Source organism: Neodiprion virginianus, chromosome 6 (assembly GCF_021901495.1).
Source record: "Neodiprion virginianus isolate iyNeoVirg1 chromosome 6, iyNeoVirg1.1, whole genome shotgun sequence".
Classification (NCBI taxonomy): Eukaryota; Metazoa; Arthropoda; class Insecta; order Hymenoptera; family Diprionidae; genus Neodiprion; species Neodiprion virginianus.
In genome coordinates this window covers 23,317,402-23,336,160 of record NC_060882.1, presented here as the reverse complement: position 1 = coordinate 23,336,160, position 18,759 = coordinate 23,317,402, and the positions used below count along the sequence as shown (strand labels likewise).

General features: G+C 39.0%; 5 protein-coding genes across 14 annotated transcripts in view; 1 reads left to right on the top strand and 4 right to left on the bottom strand.

The window, feature by feature from the left end:
- LOC124307950 (hemicentin-2-like) overlaps positions 1-18,759 on the top strand; it is a 297,325-nt gene that overhangs the window by 151,845 nt on the left and 126,721 nt on the right. The window lies entirely within an intron of this gene.
- Positions 199-3,106, bottom strand: LOC124307948 (uncharacterized). 2 transcript variants are annotated; one of them, XM_046770177.1, is made up of 5 exons: positions 2,446-3,106; positions 2,092-2,367; positions 1,802-1,935; positions 1,536-1,701; positions 199-1,354 (listed from the first exon to the last, which is right to left on the bottom strand). In XM_046770177.1, exons 1-5 carry the CDS (start codon positions 2,692-2,694, stop codon positions 956-958), a joined length of 1,224 nt encoding a protein of 407 aa, XP_046626133.1. In that variant the 5' UTR covers positions 2,695-3,106; the 3' UTR covers positions 199-955. The 2 variants fall into 2 exon arrangements, with proteins under 2 accessions (XP_046626133.1, XP_046626134.1); XM_046770178.1 differs by having other exon boundaries at positions 2,092-2,365; positions 2,443-2,560.
- LOC124307944 (uncharacterized) lies at positions 3,557-6,179 on the bottom strand. Its single transcript, XM_046770165.1, has 5 exons — positions 5,213-6,179; positions 4,841-5,119; positions 4,437-4,570; positions 4,151-4,316; positions 3,557-4,084 (listed from the first exon to the last, which is right to left on the bottom strand). Exons 1-5 carry the CDS (start codon positions 5,459-5,461, stop codon positions 3,683-3,685), a joined length of 1,230 nt encoding a protein of 409 aa, XP_046626121.1. The 5' UTR covers positions 5,462-6,179; the 3' UTR covers positions 3,557-3,682.
- LOC124307942 (uncharacterized) lies at positions 7,039-18,698 on the bottom strand. Of its 5 annotated transcripts, none has more exons than XM_046770152.1 (7): positions 18,553-18,693; positions 18,012-18,265; positions 17,654-17,929; positions 17,294-17,427; positions 17,054-17,195; positions 14,493-14,516; positions 13,916-14,109 (listed from the first exon to the last, which is right to left on the bottom strand). In XM_046770152.1, exons 2-7 carry the CDS (start codon positions 18,261-18,263, stop codon positions 14,011-14,013), a joined length of 927 nt encoding a protein of 308 aa, XP_046626108.1. In that variant the 5' UTR covers positions 18,264-18,265; positions 18,553-18,693; the 3' UTR covers positions 13,916-14,010. The 5 variants fall into 5 exon arrangements, with proteins under 5 accessions (XP_046626107.1, XP_046626108.1, XP_046626109.1 ...); XM_046770153.1 differs by having other exon boundaries at positions 13,916-14,122; positions 18,553-18,692; XM_046770151.1 differs by lacking the exons at positions 13,916-14,109; positions 14,493-14,516 and adding an exon at positions 7,039-7,455 and having other exon boundaries at positions 17,030-17,195; positions 18,553-18,698.
- LOC124307945 (uncharacterized) lies at positions 11,218-13,471 on the bottom strand. Its single transcript, XM_046770167.1, has 5 exons — positions 12,885-13,471; positions 12,531-12,806; positions 12,284-12,417; positions 12,011-12,176; positions 11,218-11,674 (listed from the first exon to the last, which is right to left on the bottom strand). Exons 1-5 carry the CDS (start codon positions 13,134-13,136, stop codon positions 11,273-11,275), a joined length of 1,230 nt encoding a protein of 409 aa, XP_046626123.1. The 5' UTR covers positions 13,137-13,471; the 3' UTR covers positions 11,218-11,272.

Below are 18,759 nucleotides of genomic sequence, written 5' to 3'. Positions count from 1 at the left end.
ACGCACGCGAGTGCGGAGCAGAGAACACGACAGAAATATTTGAGGTAAATGCGGGCCTTCTGCATAATTGGCATGAAACGAAGTGACGGTTCTTTTGATCTCAAGGAAGGACGAAACGCAATTACAAAAGTAATACTACTTTCAAAAACGTGAGTTGAATTCTATTTTACATATACGTTTGGGTAAATGATTGAGAAGGAATTGCAAAAAATATTTATTCAACACACATAATTAGGAACACATAATATTTCACGAATGTAGAAATACGAATTTACGGCTCACACGTTAGGTACAGGAAATGGAATGGGACTTTTTCCAATTCGTTTCATGTTAGCGATTAAACCGTTTTGTAAAATCCACCTACAGTTTTTTACACACACATTTGGGTTGGCATTGTAGTGAGTTTCGCTGATTTTCAGTACTGTGATGTAATTGTACCGTGATATATTTAGGTATGCCAGCATCCAGTAATTATTGTGCGTGTGATAGACGTGGTTGCGTGATCAGCTTCTTACGAAAAAATTATTAATTCAGTAATCCAAAATTATACGAATGCCTGTAATAATACATGCGTATCTGAGTTAATCTTTGCACGACTTGAATTCGATCTGAGCTATACTAACTATAATGCCTGGAATTAATTTTCCAAGCTCATACAAATAGTCCAGCCCAAGGCCAGAGGTTAGAGAAATCAAATCTCTACCATATCTTATTCTTACCCTCATCCTTCCATTTCTAAATCATTCATATTGATCGAAATCAGTTATCATAGCTACGATTGACATTTTTTTTTACATGTTTGATTTGTGTTTAGTTGCATTTTATTATCTAGCGTGCGGTTCGATGTATGCAATGTGTGCCGACTCGTCATGGAATCAGTAGGATTGATTCGTCTTATCTTAATTAAAGCTTTTATTCAAGGTACACAGGAGTTCCCGATAATCGCTGCGAACCCTTAAACGTCCAATATCCCCATACTATCGTACAACGGTAAAATTCTAGTCATGATTTTCCTGTACGTCTTACCACGATAACGTGGGTTATCAAATTCTTCACCAGCTTCTATCATTTCTTCTAAATTTAACTCTCCCCCTTCTTCGAGAACAACATCTGCTAATACTGTAGTACTGGCAATCAGTTCGAAAAAAACTCGTTTTTCCAATACTGCTTGTAGGTTATCGAAGCTGAGTACTGCCGTCTTGCACCTTAGTTTGGACATTGTGGTGGTTAAGGTAGTGTGATATTCGCGTATAAGTAAATCGCGATGCTGAACTCGGACATTGTCGGATAAACTTGCGCCAAAAAAGTGAAGGTCTTCCGCCGGTGAGCCCCAATGACATAATTGGAAATCCACCTGTAATTGACGTGACAAAACTGATCACAATGTATTGGTGTAACATCAGTTCTTCCATTTTTCAAGAAGATATGACCAAGAGATGGATAGAGGTCTGACGTACCTGCATGCAAATTAGAATAGTGCATTATCAGCTGAATATCACGTGTAAAACGATAGAGTATAACTTGAATTTACTTACAAATATCTGCTCTATCGGCTTCTGTTGTTCATCATAACGAAACATCATGTTTTTCACCCACATATCGCCGTGATTGAGAACATTAAAATCATCCTCACGATAGAGAGCCACCTCGCATGCCTTCTCATACGTAACATCCGATAGCTTACGAAGTTTTTCTGGAATTCTGCGGACCACGTATTGGATTATTCGATAATAAAAATAACGTCCTGCTTTGGACAAATGATACCGATTTAATTTAAATTACTCTGATTGTGAACGATTACCGTGGATTTAGCTCAGGCCAACTCGTTGTCTCTTTTGCAAGGGATTTTATGTTTCCATTGGTGAGAATCTTCATCTCGATTGGTCGATCCTTGTGAAACATTCCCTTCTTGTACTTGTCAAATACCTTCAGATCCTGAATTTGAAATATGCGAAGAAATTTCATTATAAAGCTTGCGGTGATTCGTGAACATACTAAATTTATAACGAGTATTTGAAATTATTCTTCTCGAAAATGACCTTCCATTATAAAAAATACTCCTATTGCATGGAGGGCAGATTATCCTCCAACCTTTTCTCTGAGCGCAATCGAAGAAGCATGAAATCTAGCGAGATTTCGAATAGCGAGTACAGAGTGGTTTAGGTCCAGGCCTAATTGGTGTTGAGCCATTTTAAATCCATTTGGAGCCAGGTCCTCGATGATTATGTGAGTTGGTTTCTCAATCTGATGATACAAACACCGTGCACCCAGAGTTTCCTTGGAAAATGTTCCGAGCATTTCCTGCATCTTGGGCAGCGTAACCGACATCATAGACAATTCGATGTCGAAAATTCCCATATTTATCATCTGCACAGTTAATTAAGTAATAGTGAACGAAAGCAATCTTTTCGAAATTATACTGATTCGTGATGTTTGGATGGTTACCCATTCTTTTCGACTGTCCTGAGGGGCGACTTTCACTATGATGGAACGCATTTCCTGAATTCGACGACCATTCTGATCTCGGGAAAATTCTACACAGACACGATGCATATCGCTGGTATAATTATCCCCTTTAGCCGTCGCTGGTTTCACTGAGATTTCGAAAACCTCGATGGATTCGTCTCTTTCATGATTTCGCAAAACTTTTTGCACGTAAGACGCGTCAAGCCAATCCGGGTTCTCCAACGCCATAACTGAGTACTGTGAATACTTGTTCTGCTTCTAAGTACTGTTACCATTCACGATTCAAACTCTTGATAGTTGAGTGTATACCCTGGATTGTGATTTGCTCTCTTTATCACGAAATTTTGTGGAGTGCAATTCGAAAAATACAGATGATAGCAATCGAATATTACGGAGTATATCAGCTCGTCGGCTACTCGTTTGTGTTTGCGTTAATCGTTTTATAAAATTCTTGACCGAGACGAGAAAAATGGGCGGGTTTAATTGAACACGAAACTAACTTCCGCATACGCAACTATAATTATATACTTGACGCAGCACAAATGGATAGAAAATAGCCACGATTCGGTAGGATTACGATATTCGTGTCTCACTGAGTTGTAACTGAGGCGCGCAATGCACGTTGTACGCTATTTACTTGGGACTTTTTTATCAGTTCTTATATAACGTCAAGTTCAATCTACACATACGTGTCGGCTCAGCTGCGTGCTGTATAATTTACCACCTCTCGTCATCGTAATTGAGCATAAGTGCTTTAAATAAAGGTTTGAATAAAGATCTACCATGGAATGCTCCCACCACTCATACCATTACAATCTGCTCCGCCCCTTATCGTAAAAATCTGAGTAGTCTAGTATTTTTCAAAATACATAAAATGCTGTACGATGCACATGACAACCCATAGATTCTAAGGCTTAACGTTTATTTCCTACTTTTCAAACAACACTTACTCCAGCCTAAGGTTGTATAACTCATAGAGATCCATTACTCAAATCCAGTTTGCGACTTTGGGCTCCCATGATGATCTTACCATGAAGCTGAGTCTGTAAAAATACGGTACCACGGTGCGAAATACACAATGGTCGAAATGTTCAAATCGTGTCGTACTTGGTTTTTTTTAATCAATAAAACTGTAGTATACAATGGAATTCAAAGGCAACAAAGAAGTTCTCCAATTAACGGGAATGCCATGCAACATATTCTTAGAATTTCACAGTTATAAATCAAGAAGTCCCGTGCTGTCGTAGAGTGGTAGACGTCTGGTCATCACTTTCCGGTACGACTCTCCCTGGTAAGCCGGGTTTTCAAATTTCTCATCGGAATATAATATTTCGTCGATGCATTTTGCTTCGCTCTTGTCGATCAGTACAAGTGGCAATATTGTAAAGGACGCGATCACCTCGTAGAAAGCGTTCTTCCGTAATATGTCCTGCATATCGTCAAAACTCGGCGGTTTCGTGCTGCATTCAAGTTTAGCCATAATATCGGTCAGTGTGACTAAATACTCGCGTGTAATAAATTCTCGGTGCTGCATTAGCACGTCAATACTAGGACTTGTGCCAAAAAAGTAGAGCAGGTCTACTGCTGGAGAGCCGTAGTGACAAGTTTGAAAGTCCACCTGCGATTCGGGAAATGAAACGAATTTTTATTAATCAAAAATAAGATCCGCAAGTAATAAACTTACAAATTTACAGTCAATGGGTTTCTGATGGTCGTCATAGCGAAATAGCATATTATTTATCCAGAAATCTGCGTGATTCAGGACGTTGAAGTCATCCTCTTTAATCCGAGTCACTTCGCATGCTTTTTCATAGATAACATCGGAGAGCTTCGAGATTTTTTCAGAAATCCTGTGTAATAAATGCCTATATTATAACAGACTACAGTCGATTGATTTTTTGGATCTTTATCCCATGCGTAAGTCATGATTTTGTTATTAGCTGTAAAATGAAATTAAGCTTTTTCATTACCCCGGACTTAGTTCTGGCCATGTCGCCGTCTGTTTCGCAAGGGTCTTGGTCCCTGACTTGAAAAAGTCAACTAATGTCAAACTGTGATCTTTGTGGAACATTCCTCTGGTGTACTTTTTCACCGCCGTGGGTTCCTTAAATTCATAAAATATAAGAAAATAATATCTCGAACTGAATGATGAATAACAAGACACAGACAGTTAATTTAAACACAGTAATTTATCTCTACAGCATATCGTTTACCTTAGATTTACCATGCTTTACGTCAATCATATACCAAATAAATTTTCACTATCAAGTTTTGATGCTATGTATTAAATTGTCAGATAAATGTTTATAAGATTCGCCATGAGAAATTTTTCGTTCATGAAATATCCTGTGTCATAATAAACATGCGATTGTACCTTTTCCGCGAGAGCTATCGAGCTCGCGTGAAAAGCACCTAGATTCCGAATCGCGACCAAGCAGTGGTTCAAATCTAAACCTGCTTCGCGTTCGGCCATTTGAAAGCCTGTGGTTGTCAGGTCTTCGATGATCAGATGTATGGGATCTTCGTGTTGGGCATAGAGACATTTTGCAGATAGCGACGTGCTCATACCGAGATGCGCTAAAGACTTGTTCATCAGCGGCAAAGTTTCCGACATCATTGACATTTCCACGTCAAAAAATCCAACATACATATCCTTGGAAGATTTAACAAAAAATAAATATACAAAGAATCTCCAACAATTTTATGTTTGCAATTCCAATTGTAAGACAATATTTGACACGATTACCTCGTCCTCGGGTGTGCTCTCGGGTAGAACTTTTGCTATAAGCGACGTCGTCTTCGTGATCTTGTGTCCTTTCTGAATTCGAGAAAATACTACACCGATGCGATGCATGATGCTCGAATAATTGTCACCCTTGACCGTGGCTGGCTTTACGGTTATTCCGGAAACCTCGATGGATTCGTCTTGTTCAGCATTTCGTAAGATCTTTTGCACGTAACACGCGTCAAGCCAAACCGGGCATTCTATCGCCATAGCTAGTGACCCAAAACACCCGCTTCGCTCTTGGTTCGCTGTCGTTAAAGACTCCGAATGTTTTGAAATTTGATCGTCAACACAGGAACGTGATTTCTTTTATTACATAAATGACGGTATGAACGAAGTTCAGTTGTCGGAGCAAAAATTATGGTGTAAATGACTTCACGCACTGTACCGATGTATCAACTCGGTGCTCGCTAGCTTCTATTTGTCTTATTCGATGAAATTTTTATTTTAACAAGACAATGGAAGAACCGTTTGAGCAAAAGAACAGCTTTCGCATTTAGTTCAATTACGCACGAGAAATTCCGAATGAAATACCTAATGTCGGAAATATCAGAGTTACATTGTTTTCTGTGTTGAATGTGTGCTGAATATGCAGAATGTACCGTATTCACTAAGCGCTTGCAGCTTCTGTGTCGTCTTTATATAACGTCAGCCCAATTTCATCTATACATACAAGTTTGTCGTGTGTCGAGCTATTTATTACAGCCATGTTATCACGATTGGACACAAGTGTTGTACAGTTGGGTTGATGACCGTTTATACCCACATAATTCATGCAGCGTTGCCGGTCTTTATGGAATCAATATTTGTACAGCGAATCGTTTATCAAATTACTCAAAAAATCAGTAGGTGCACTGTATAATGCGAATGTTTCGTATCGTTTCAACTCACTTGCTGCAACTCGTAGATTCGTCGACCGAACGTATAAGTGCCGTACAATTTCTATCATAAGTCCGGATTATACTGCTGAGCAGGCCAGCAAAAGGGGAAATTAAATGCCTACATCCTGTACTGATTGGCCACACAGGAGCTTGACGGATATTGGTGGTATGGGTAGAAGCATAACCATCATTGTTGATATTCGGTACAAGATGTTTATTGCACATCAGGTTAAATTAATTATCGTTCGTCAGTTACTGGAAAGTATGTATGTCAACTTTGTAGCAAAAATCGCCAGTTTTATCCATGAGGTAATCGTTCATAGACCGAGGAAAGAACATTTCGACTAGTTTGCGATCCGTTTGGCGAGTCGAATCATTCTCTTACCAAGGACACGTCGTTAAATATGATAAACTTTTTTTGCTACCTTGTACAGAATCATCCGAACATAAATATGCAGTATAAAGTTTATATAGTAATACTTTCTAGCCAGCTGAAACTATTCGTCCGAACTTAATGCCTTTCTTACATCGATTGAATAAAGTGCAGTCATATGAGAGATGGGATTACTATACCTATGTTTAATAAAAAGCTCGCTTTTGTGTTTCTCCCATAAGCTGTGGCTGATGCTCGTTTTCTACGCATTGCATAACGGCTTTACGGTACGGGACTGATCAGCGGATTATAAAAGATACTCGGGAAAGGTAGGAGGTTGCAACGCTGCAAGTAGTCAGGTGTACGTTATTATGCAAGTTATGTGGTCATGCTTACAGTATGATAAATAAAACTTTCATTTCACATTTTCTTTATTAAAAAAAAGATCTAAAGTTACAATACGCTCCGTAAAATCTTTACTCCTCGCGCTTTATAGAATGACCGGTTGACATGTGTTCAGAGGACTTCACAACGATCCATAAAGATAGCTACACATCCAACAGCCCCATGTCGTTGTATAGCGGTAGAAGTCTGGTCATTACCTTTCGATAAGATTTCTTCTGGTAGGCGGGGTTGTCATATTTTTCATCTGACGACGCTAAATCGTCCAAGCTTTTCACTTTGCTTTTGTCAACGAGAACAAGTGGCAATAACGTGAAAGCTATTACCACCTCGTATAAAGCACGCTTCCTCAACATTTCCGGCAAAGTATCGAAGTTTGGCGCTTCCGTGCTGCATTCAAGTTTAGCCATTGTATGTGTTAGCGTAACGTGGTACTTGAGCAAAATAAATTCACGATGATGCATTCGAACTTCGTCGGACGGGCTGGTGCCAAAAAAGAAGAGAATGTCTTCTGCTGGTGAATCATGATGCGATATTTGAAAATCCACCTACAATTTTGATGAATGCAAATTGTGTTTTTACCACATAAGAAACATGTATCATTCTGTTAACGGCAATCAGATCCAGGTTATTGAAGATAAAGCAATGGAATGCCAAGAAGTAAACGTGGTCAAGCTATGTGTATGAATTCCACTTGTCATAATAGAAAATACGTGTGATAAATACGTCGACTTGGTACGCATATGCATTCGAGCACGCAAAAGCAACTGCGTAGGAATTTGTTCGAGATCTTATAGACTTCATTTTATCCACACACAAACGTAAAGGACAATAAATTGTAAGTCTAGTAATAGAACTCGAATATAACACTCTTGATGAACCATTGTTGCCGAAGTAGATTAATTGATTATAACAATTTCCAAGGTCCCTACAATTCCATTCAAAATTTTTTACACTCACACGTGTTATTCTTGTCAATTAGGTTCCATAATTAAAGAATTTCCAAAAAGTTAACTATCACGATAATACCATACGTACAAAATAATTTTCAACTCCATAAATTCTCACTATTGGCGATTTGGAATGATGCGTTCAACGTTTTGTAAACTTACAAGACGATCATTCATATATACTCACAAGCATAAGATCTACGGGTTTTCCTTGTTCGTCGTAGCGAAACATCATATTGTTCACACGGAAATCCCCATGGTTAAGGACGTTGAAATCATCCTGCTTATACTTATCGTCTTTCAAACGTGAGTTCGGACAACTTCACAAGTTTTTCCAAAATCCTGTGTTAAAAATACAACTCATAGTCAAGATTTATAAGTAAAATTGTTCTGTACTGAACAAGATTGACAGTAAAATCTATTTGAATTATTACCGAGGATTAAGCTCATGCCACTTGGCTGTTTTATCCGCAAGGGCTTTCACAACCATGTTATAAAATTTCATTATAAAAGAAGGCGGTTCCTTATGCAGCATTCCTTTTTTATACTCCATTAATATCTTCAGATCCTACAATAATAAATATAAGAATTCGAGTTTTATTAGCATTACAAAATGCAACCGACTGACTCATTATCGAAAATTCTACGAAACTTGTTTAGACTTTCCAAAATAATTCACGTAAATCTCAGTGCGTATAATTTTAACAGTCGTTGATTGATTAGTAAAAAAAATGTATCGAAGCACTAAAGAAATTTGTGAAGCACTTTAACCTCGCACTTTGCTAGGGTTCACTACGCTACACTACTGGTAAGTCTAAGCCTGCAATCCGATAAAAATGTCCGATCATCAGTGTAAGTCAGTGCTATTGAAACTTGGTAATAAGTATCTCGATCAGTTAGTACCAACGAAAATTCGGCAGTCCGTTATTTACTCTCCCGTCTTGCTGTGGACTAGTTTACGAATTTTTTCACTGCATAGAAACGACTAACAATAAGTCTGTACATTTAATAAAGTGAAGGAAAGATAATTACATTGTGCAAATAAAACAATGAGTACATTTTCGCATTATAACTTTCGTGCATCAGTGCGAATCGTGTGAAAATTCCTTACAGATATTTCAAAGACGTATTATTGAGCTAGATCTGCATGACATGAACATCATCACTACTCCTCGTTATAAGAGAATCGCAGTTATGTATACGAGTTCGGTGTCTAAGCACGTATGATTCAACGTAATCGCTTGTTCGCTTATAACGAGGAGTCCGCGCCAGAGTTGGTAGAGCTCAGGTACAAGGATGGAATGTGGGAAGCTGTAAAACTCGCTCAACCGAAACGCAGGGGAAATTCTCTTATAACAAGGACTTTTGTAACGAGATGGTATTGTGCTCAAAATTATTTATGAGATCAAGCATGGTGGCGTCGGTGTAAATTACAAAAATAAATGCGAAGGACACACTCTTAACCGACCGAGCTTTGGATGATTATTTGACATCCTGTACTCTTTGGTAGAGCGGACCACTTCAAAACCAATTGCAACTGTATTCGGATTATGACAAGTTTCAACAACATACGAATAACAAAACAAACCGTTACGACTTGCTCCAAGTTCATGGACACACTCAGAAATGCACGAGTGCATCCCGTAAACTTGACTCATGTTTTTAGTAATTAGGTGAAGCTACAATTATGCTCTAATTATTTCTCTTGTCATTGCATTTGTCGTGAGAAAGCGAGCCATACGTAACCGCAGGCGAGTGGTGTAAATAAAAAGCAAGTCTACCAACTGCGGTGATGCTCTAACTGTACGCTAGTTATTTAGCTTCGATTCTACGACAATTTCCACCGCTTGAAAATTGTGAAGCACCATTTCGCGCCAAGTAGATTGACATGAGTATCATGCGTACCCGCTGTATACAGATTACAGAACTTACTGACCGTAGTGCTTTTCTCGGTCGCCTTTCAAACTAACGTTAAAAAAGTTCACTCACACATACGCACACACGTGGTCGGCCATATGTGACGTGACGATCGGTAACTAAGCGATGGCAAGAATCCAGCTATAGTCTCATAAAGGTCGAGCGCGTGGTCCTTAACAGCCTGCTTGAAACTTGCCTTGAATGACAGCACTGGCCTGGACGTCGTTCGTGCTCTTCACTGAACTGTAATGGAACTTCAACGCTCACTGTATGGCTCGATATACGGCTGGCTGTCCGGATAAAAAAATAACAGTGAAGTGAAGTCTTGTCTCTCTCGCATCGGTACAGTCTTTCGAAAAGCTAATACACCGGAGATCAGTGCGACTTTCGCATCAGTTTTCTTTTGTAAATCAATGGCATTACATTTTTTCTCGGCTTGTCCCGTGCATGCGCAATAACTAGCTAGTAGAAAGAGACAGCACTTGACCCCGACCTTCGGTTTCGGCTTCGGCCACCTTCGGCCAAAAAAAGCACTTTCGGTCGCATCTCCGGCTTCGGACAAAAATCATCCGAAGGTTTGGCCGGAGTAGAAGTTTCATATCAGCCACCGAAAACGGACGAACTTGTGGAAACGCGCGCGAGTTGCGTGCCCTGCTGGGTACTGTTATCTTATTTCATTTTAATAAAGAGATAAATATATAAATCATACCGAGTACTTATTTTTGTTGCTACCATCATGCATGATACCGAATAATTCCTACACAATTAATATAGAATTTCTTACTAATGTTAAACCTTTGGCTTTGGCCGAAATCTGACCTTCGGTCGGACACCATCTCCGACCTATCTCTCTCCGGTATCCCTACCAACGCAGTGAGCGTTCTAGCATTATTATCTCATGCATGCAAAATTATCTTACGAGGCAGCCCTGCAAACTGAGGCCTGGCTTCCGACTTGTCGAGGGGCGTCTCTCGTTTAATTGGGATCAAGCTACTTTCTGAATGTAAACTGTGTGGTACGCTGGACCTTGGCGGGAGAAGTCGAGGAAATAACGGCGTTGCTGCAATGTATCCAAGCCAATGATAGATAAGTGCTTGCTGCATTTATTGAAAAATATTATTATAACTAATTGATAATAACTGATTAGATATTTTATGCCACATTTCTATTTTTATATGCGGAGTCACATATTCACGCAAACATGTGTTGCAGCTTTACTGATTGTTCGCAACTCAGGCAGCTTCGCATATCGTCACTAATTGTAAATTATGCATCGTCGGGTGCTTATCATTTCTACATTTATTTTGAGATTCGGACCTTCGAACTGATTTATCGGTGACGATTCAATGACCTCAATGTTTTATTTCACGCGTGTCACGTGGACTCATTTTGTGTTGACATGATTCAGGAGTTTCAATTTCTATAAATGCAAAAAGGGATATATTACATGTCGATATTCTGTTTTAATTGTAAAATGTACAGTGGATTTGAAACGTCCTTACACATCCAATAATCCTAAGCTATCGTACAGTGGCAGAACCCTGATCATGATTTCCTTGTACGACTTTCTATGGTAACCTGAATGACTGCTTTTATCCGCTGAACCCGCGATCTTTGAAATGTCGAGGTCCGTTCCTTTTTCAATTGAAACAATCGGCAGTGATATCATGTTGGCAATCACTTCCAAAAAAGCTCGCTTCTTCAACGCCTCTTGGAGATTTTCAAAGCTCGGTACTTTCGTACTGCAATTCATATTCCTCATGGCAACGGCCAACGAGGCGTGATACTCGTGTAGAAGCAATTCTCGGTGTAAAACTCGGACATCGTCACTCGGACTTGTACCAATAAAATATAAAATATCGTTTGCTGGTGAGCCACGGTGACATATTTGGAAATCCACCTATAATTTACAAATGAAAATAAAGTCTCATCCTCATAATGTGATTACAGCTCATAAAAAATCCAAATACTCTTTACCTTGTATAATATAGCGAAACAAAATGTGAATGTAAATGTTTGTCTTTAAAGTTGATGAGAACTCGCTTATATGGAAAATTAACCGACCGTGTTTTTTGTATACTCTCACTCGCTAAGTTATAATGACGGTCGTAAATGCAGGGGATATTATTAAAAAATATCTGATAACTAATAAATGCCTATAATAAGCAGCGGCGTAAATGGCATGTCGAACTCAAATTAAAACCGTTATTGTAAAGCACACACGAAGTCCACTTACGAATATACAATTAACAGGTACACGCCGTTCGTCGTAGACGAACATCATATTGTTTATCCAAAAATCTCCGTGGTTGAGAACAGTAAATTCGTCTTCTCGAAAGTGGGCAGCTTCGCATCCCTTGGCGAATACGACGTCCGATAGTTTCATAATTTTCTCCGAAATCCTGAAATGAGAAAAAAATTATTTACCATTTAGCATTGGCAAAAACCAATTAATTTTCCGGCGATTAAGCCGTAGGTATCATTTGATGGAATTCATTCGAATTATTACCTTGGACTCAATTCGTGCCAATAAGGTGTTACATTAGCAAGAGATTTTACACATGCTTTAAGGTAAGTAATCAGTAAAGGAGTCTGGTTCTCGCGAAATACCCCCTTGTTGTACGTCGCAAGCGCGTCGGGATCCTTGAGTGAATATAATATGTGAGTGAAATGATTAATTACAATATGATATAATATAAATAAACAGAGATTGTGAACTTGCACGATGCGACTGATTAGGACAGACACGCGTTCACCTTTTCTACGAGTGCAACTGAAGCTGCGTGAAATCTGGCCAGATTTCGAATCGCTACTAAGCAGTGGTCTAGATCGAGACCTTTTTCGCGATCAGCCATCGTGAATCCTTTAGGTGCCAGATCTTCAACTATCATATGAGTTGGCTTCTCGTACTGATAGTACAGACATTCTGCACCCAATTGCGGCAACGATGCTTTTGATAAGATTTCGTTCATTTTCGGCAATGTGACCGACATCATCGATAGCTCGGTATGGAAAACTTCCAATTCCTCTATCTAATTGGTACGGTAAATGGCCGTAAGAAAAAGCACGCTCATATAAAATTGAGTGAATAATTATTAGTAGACTGTTACCAATTCCGCTAAAGAGGTGCCTTCGAATGTAGTTTTCACTATAATTGATTTTTCCCCTCCAACTTTGCGTCCACCTTGGATCCGCAAAAATTTAAATGTCACACGATACATAGCACTCAAATAATTGTCTCCTTTCGCGGTCGCGGATTTTACGGTGATATCAGAAACCTCGATCGATTCATCATTTTCAGTCTTTCGTAGAACCTTCTGCACGTAAGATGCGTTGAGCCAGATCGGGCTTTCTGTCGCCATGGTTAAGCCCACAAATATCCAATTGTAGAATACACGGTAAATAAAACTGCACACTAGAATAATGTGCAGCAGATTCCGAAAAAATGTGCAGAATTGACCTTGCTTGACGAGTAAAACTTTACTGTGCGTAGGCTCTAAAATTTCGCATACAATTCACTTCTGATCACTGTGTGAATTTCTTGGTTGGAAAAACAATGGTAATGAGACAGGAAGAAACAACAAGAGAAGCGAACTTAATTCAGCAAAAAGCTAACTTCCACTCGTCGCGAAATGCAAGAATACCGTGTCGAGTATACGGAGTTTTACGTTACTTATATCGTATCTATAACAAATGTCTCGCACAAACGACCCTGGACAAACTTTGGATATCTTTATAAATAGCGATAAAAAATGCGCAAATTTATGCACCACGGATACACTCGTATTACACCGTCGTACGTTTCGATTTCCGTAAGCTTGCCTGCTAGTATATGAACACCGAATACTCATAGGGTAGATGTGTCGAGCACTGCAATCATCTTCTTGTCTTATTGGTAATCTCAAGAGCGGTTGGGTGATTACCGTCAAAGTCAAACGAAATTTATTACCTTTCATCTCGGTTTACTCTATGAAAATGAATCTGTGTAAATTCAATCATATATCAACATACCGGCTTTGCAGCTACTTAACCACGTTACATGTACCATTACAGAACGCCTGTGTTCAAGGCATTACGCTCGAGTTGCTTTACCTGCACTGCAGAATCAGCATGCTAAGAGATCGGTAAATTCAAGCGCGTGTCATTGCCTCAGCCATTCAGTCTTTATTGTTTTCTACATTTTTTATCTTCATAGTATTTATACATTACAAAGAAATTAACAATTGTATAAAGTTTTTACGCGTCCAGTAAGCCCATACTGTCGTACAACGGCAAAAGTCTGGTCATGATCTTGAGGTACGACTTTCCACGGTAGCTTGGGTTATTATATTCCTCCTGGAAAATCAACCTGGGATTCAGAACTATATTTTAATTCTTGTAATCTAACATTACTTGTTTCATAGTACGGAGTGACGCTGTCTTGATTCTTATGAGAACACAATAAAATAACATGGCCACGCACTGTCGTTGCAAGCCGCTTCGACAGTTTAAACATATGTGAATAGTACTTTACAGTTTAACCTGACACGCGTATGTCCTTAAGTACACACAGAGGTATGCATAGAAATTTGCCCAAAATTGGATACGATAAATTTACATGTGATCCCTCAATTACTTAAGTCCAATCGCAAAACCTACCGCTCGCACTCTTATCTGATACCGTACCATTATTTGAGTAAAAATAATTATAGTACCTCTAATGCGTTAAAGACACTTACGAATATTTGGTCGACAGGCTCTTGTCGGATTCTCATGCTGAAAATGCAGACATCGATCACCCAATAACGTTGAAGAAAACGGTGAGAGTCGTTTATTCATCTTTGGTAACGTTACAGACATCACTGTCTGCTCGGTATCAAATATTCGTGTCTCCGCAATCTATTCAACAGGATAAACAACTTGACCGATAGGAAGAAAGTGTAAAAATTGTAATCTGAGATATGACTTTCACTATGAGTGATGTTTTCTCCTGAATTCTGAGATCATTTTCTATTCGGGAATATTCCACCGCGATACGATACATATCGCTTGCACAATTGTCACCTGGCGCCGTTGCCGCTTTGATATTTACTCCAGATACCTCGATGGATTCGTCACTTTCAGCTTTTTGCAATACCTTTTGTACGTAACCTTCGTCAAGCCAATCAACGTTTTGCAATACCATGGTTTTTATGCCAAAGTACACCGCGGTATGATTACCGATTGTTATTGACGTTTACAATCAAGATTATTACGATTACAATCGTTGATATGTCGACGATGACGTTTGATGCAGGTATACTTCTTATCGTGTAAATTCACGGTAGAGGGTGCAGAAAATAAAGTTGTTGCAATGCGATCAATTGCACTTCAACGACTATATTTCGTAGCGATTTTTTCCAGTTCAAAATTATCACTTGCGTGTAATTTAGAAGCGTATGATAATTGAAAATTCCAAAGTGATTGTATTCTATCAACCTCGAACGCGCACTCTGCCAAGACCTTTTATAAATACTACGCAGCTCACGCTTTTCAACTATGGTTATAGACCAGCAGTAAGCTGGCACATTACCCCCACAACTGGCACTCTAGGCAACGTATCATTGGACTATTTTATTCATGCAGTCACTCTTGAATCCAACCAGTGCCACGTGTAGAGGATGTTTTGTGCCCTACGTTATTGTTTTCATATCGTACAAAAATGTCCAGCGTACGCAATAGTTGTCAAAACTTATCTCAAGACGGTAATTACATTCTCTAACGATTACTGACGATTTTTCTTAGTCTTTTTTACATAACGAGTTACGTAATAAATGGTGTAGTATTCAAGCGATCCGAAATGTGGATTTATAATTGAAAACCCTGACAACGTAACTTCCGTACGTGGCAACATCAATAATTCTAACGAGATGTTGACGCTATATTGGTTACCAAATATCGATCACTTTCAGCGCTATTGAAAATATTCAATTAGCTTAGATTGATACAGAATATCATTCCAAAAAAGCTTGTCGAGGTTTTATAAAATTTATAGTGACATAATCACGCAATCATTGTTGAAAAACATGCGTAAAATTTTTTTTTTTTGTTCCAAAAAAACTAAACACTGAAATGCCTTAAAAATACTAGCGTGAATCGAACCGATGCAATTTGGCTACCTTCATCATAAAATTTGTGACCACCGGATCAAAAAAGTTTTCTTTTGTATATCTCTGGAATAATCTTATAACATTTTAATGATAAATATATGAATTTGTAACTCACACTGAACTACAATATGTTGTTTGAATTAATTCGATTACGAGCAATTGATTAGCATTTTACTGATATAAAAATTTGGTCCTCAGAAATATCTAATAGTAGGTAGATTTTTATTCTTCCAAGAATCTCAAATTATGGTTCAACTGTAAAAAAATATCTACAACGAAGAAAGTTTTATATCACTATATCACGCGATACACCTATTGGGTAATAGTTTATCGCTTTAAAAGAGTAAACGAACAACAAAAACTTCAACGCATCATGACAACAATTTCGGTCGGTTAAGAAATGTAAGTTAAAAAATCGTGCCGACACTTATAATGTGCATGCATGGATCCTACTGATCTATTGGAATAATAGGAAATCTTAAAATAAATAGAGCTAATACATTTCCTTATTTGAATTTCACGAAGTGTACATCTTTTCCTTCCAAAAAGTCTGTGATTTTTCAGTGTTTCTTATAACGTTGAGTAATACACTTCTCAGATATCTAGTAGTCCCATACTATCGTATAAAGGCAAAATTCTATTCATAATTCGTCTGTACGCTTTTCCACGATAAGCTGGATTATCGTATTTTCCATCGGCCCCACTTATTTTTGTTATATCCACGTTGTCGCCTTTCTCGAGTACGACAATTGGCAGGACAACCGAAGAAGCGATCACTTCAAAAAAAGCTCGCTTTCTTAATAATTCTTGCAGAGCATCAAAGCTAGGCACTTCCGTTTTGCACTTCAGTTTGGTCATGGTGCTGGCTAATGAGGTGTGATACTCCCTCAGGAGCTGCTCGCGATTCTGATGTCGAATATCGTCCGACGGACTTGTGCCGAGAAAATAGAGAAGGTCTTCTGCCGGTGAGCCACGGTGGGATATTTGGAAATCCACCTACGATTTAAATGCACTTAACATACAACGGATGACCGTGATTCAATTCTAATGGTGATCTCAATACCTCTTATTGGCTTATTATAATTCTCATCGTGAACTACAATAATAGCTAATCTGAATTAACTCACAAATATGTGATCCAAAGGCTTTTGCCGTTCGTCGTAGCGGAACATCATATTGTTTACCCAGAAATCTCCGTGATTGAGGACGGTGAAATCATCTTCTCTTACAAAAGCTGCTTCGCATCCTTTTTCATACGTGCATTCGGACAACTTGAGAAGTTTCTCGGGAATTCTTTGTGACAGAAACAATGCGGGGTGGTGAAAAAATGTGAAAAAAAATGTGTTGTTACAAGAAAATGCTCGGTGGAATTCCTTTGAACTAAATACTACCTTGGATTTAGCTCTGGCCACTTGGCTGACTCCTCTGCAAGAGATTTCATACACGTGTTGAAAGCTGTGCCCATCTCAGCTCGATTATCCTTATGAAGCATTCCCCTTTTGTACCTTGCCAGTGCCGTAGGATCCTTCAATTAGGTAAGTATAAAATTACGAAACGTAAACAAGTATACAGTTATAATTTAGGCGGCAAGTCAATCGAATATCAACACAATGAGCGATCACGCACATGCGAGACGAAAAATTCTCTCTTTCCTGCAAGCTTTATATGTCTAGCAGATGTAGGTACCAAGGATTCTTCAAACTTTCAACGGAAATGAAATTATAATAATATATAATCAACTGCACTCTTACCTGTTCTCCAAATGCGACTGAACCAGCGTGAAACAAGCCAAGATTCCTAAGGGCAAGCAGACAGTGGTCCAAATCAAGACCTTCTTGGCGAACAGCCATTCGGAAGCCTGCAGGTGCCAAATCATCGAGGAATACGTGAGTCGGTTTCTCGTACTGAACGTATAAGCATCTTGCGCTGAGCTTGGTCTTCGAAAATTTCGCAAGAATTTCGCTTATTCGCGGAAGTGTATCCGACATCATTGACAATTCCACGGCAAAGAATCCAGTTTCGTTAACCTTTCGGTGCAATAAATAGCAGTGAATACAGGCATAGACACCGCGGAAGGGTGACGAAAAATAATTGTTGTTTGACAGTTACCATCCGCTCTCGAAACTCGTCCTGCGGTAGGAGTTTTAATATAAGAGACCTCTCCTCCTCGTTTCGTTGATCACCTTGACCTCGTGAAAATTCTACGGCGATTCGATACATGTCGCTCATATAATTATCACCTTTAGCCGTTGCCGGTCGCACGGATATATCGGAAACTTCAATAGATTCGTCATTTTCAGCCTTTCGTAAAACCTTCTGGACGTAACATGCGTCCAGCCACGCAGGACTTTCCAACTCCATATCTATAGATGATAAAAACTCAGTTCTCTACCGTCATCGATGTCAACGATAAGATAAACGTGTTCGTGAGTAATCATTAGCAGTGAAATCATAACGACGATAACTGATTCTTTAAGACAACTGTCAACTTTTTAATATCGTACAAATACCTCGCTGAACAAGTGCTGTTTCAAAATAAAAATAAAAACAGACTTTGCTTTACTGAACTAGTTTTCAACTGTAAAAATACAATAACCACAGCGTCATTAACGTAAGACACGCGGTTATGAAACAGCGCTATATTTCTCACCTATTAGCTCGAACTGCTCAGCGACGGTTTTATACTATACTAGCCTCGCGAGCTATGTTTGCAGCTATATATACCGGTAAGCAAAATTCTCCCGTGCACACACAGACCGATCGTTGTCACGACACGAGATAAATCTCTGCACTCGTGATTAAGTATAACTCAGCGCTGTGCTCTTTAGTGAATTCCCTACCATCCAGTATTTACGTC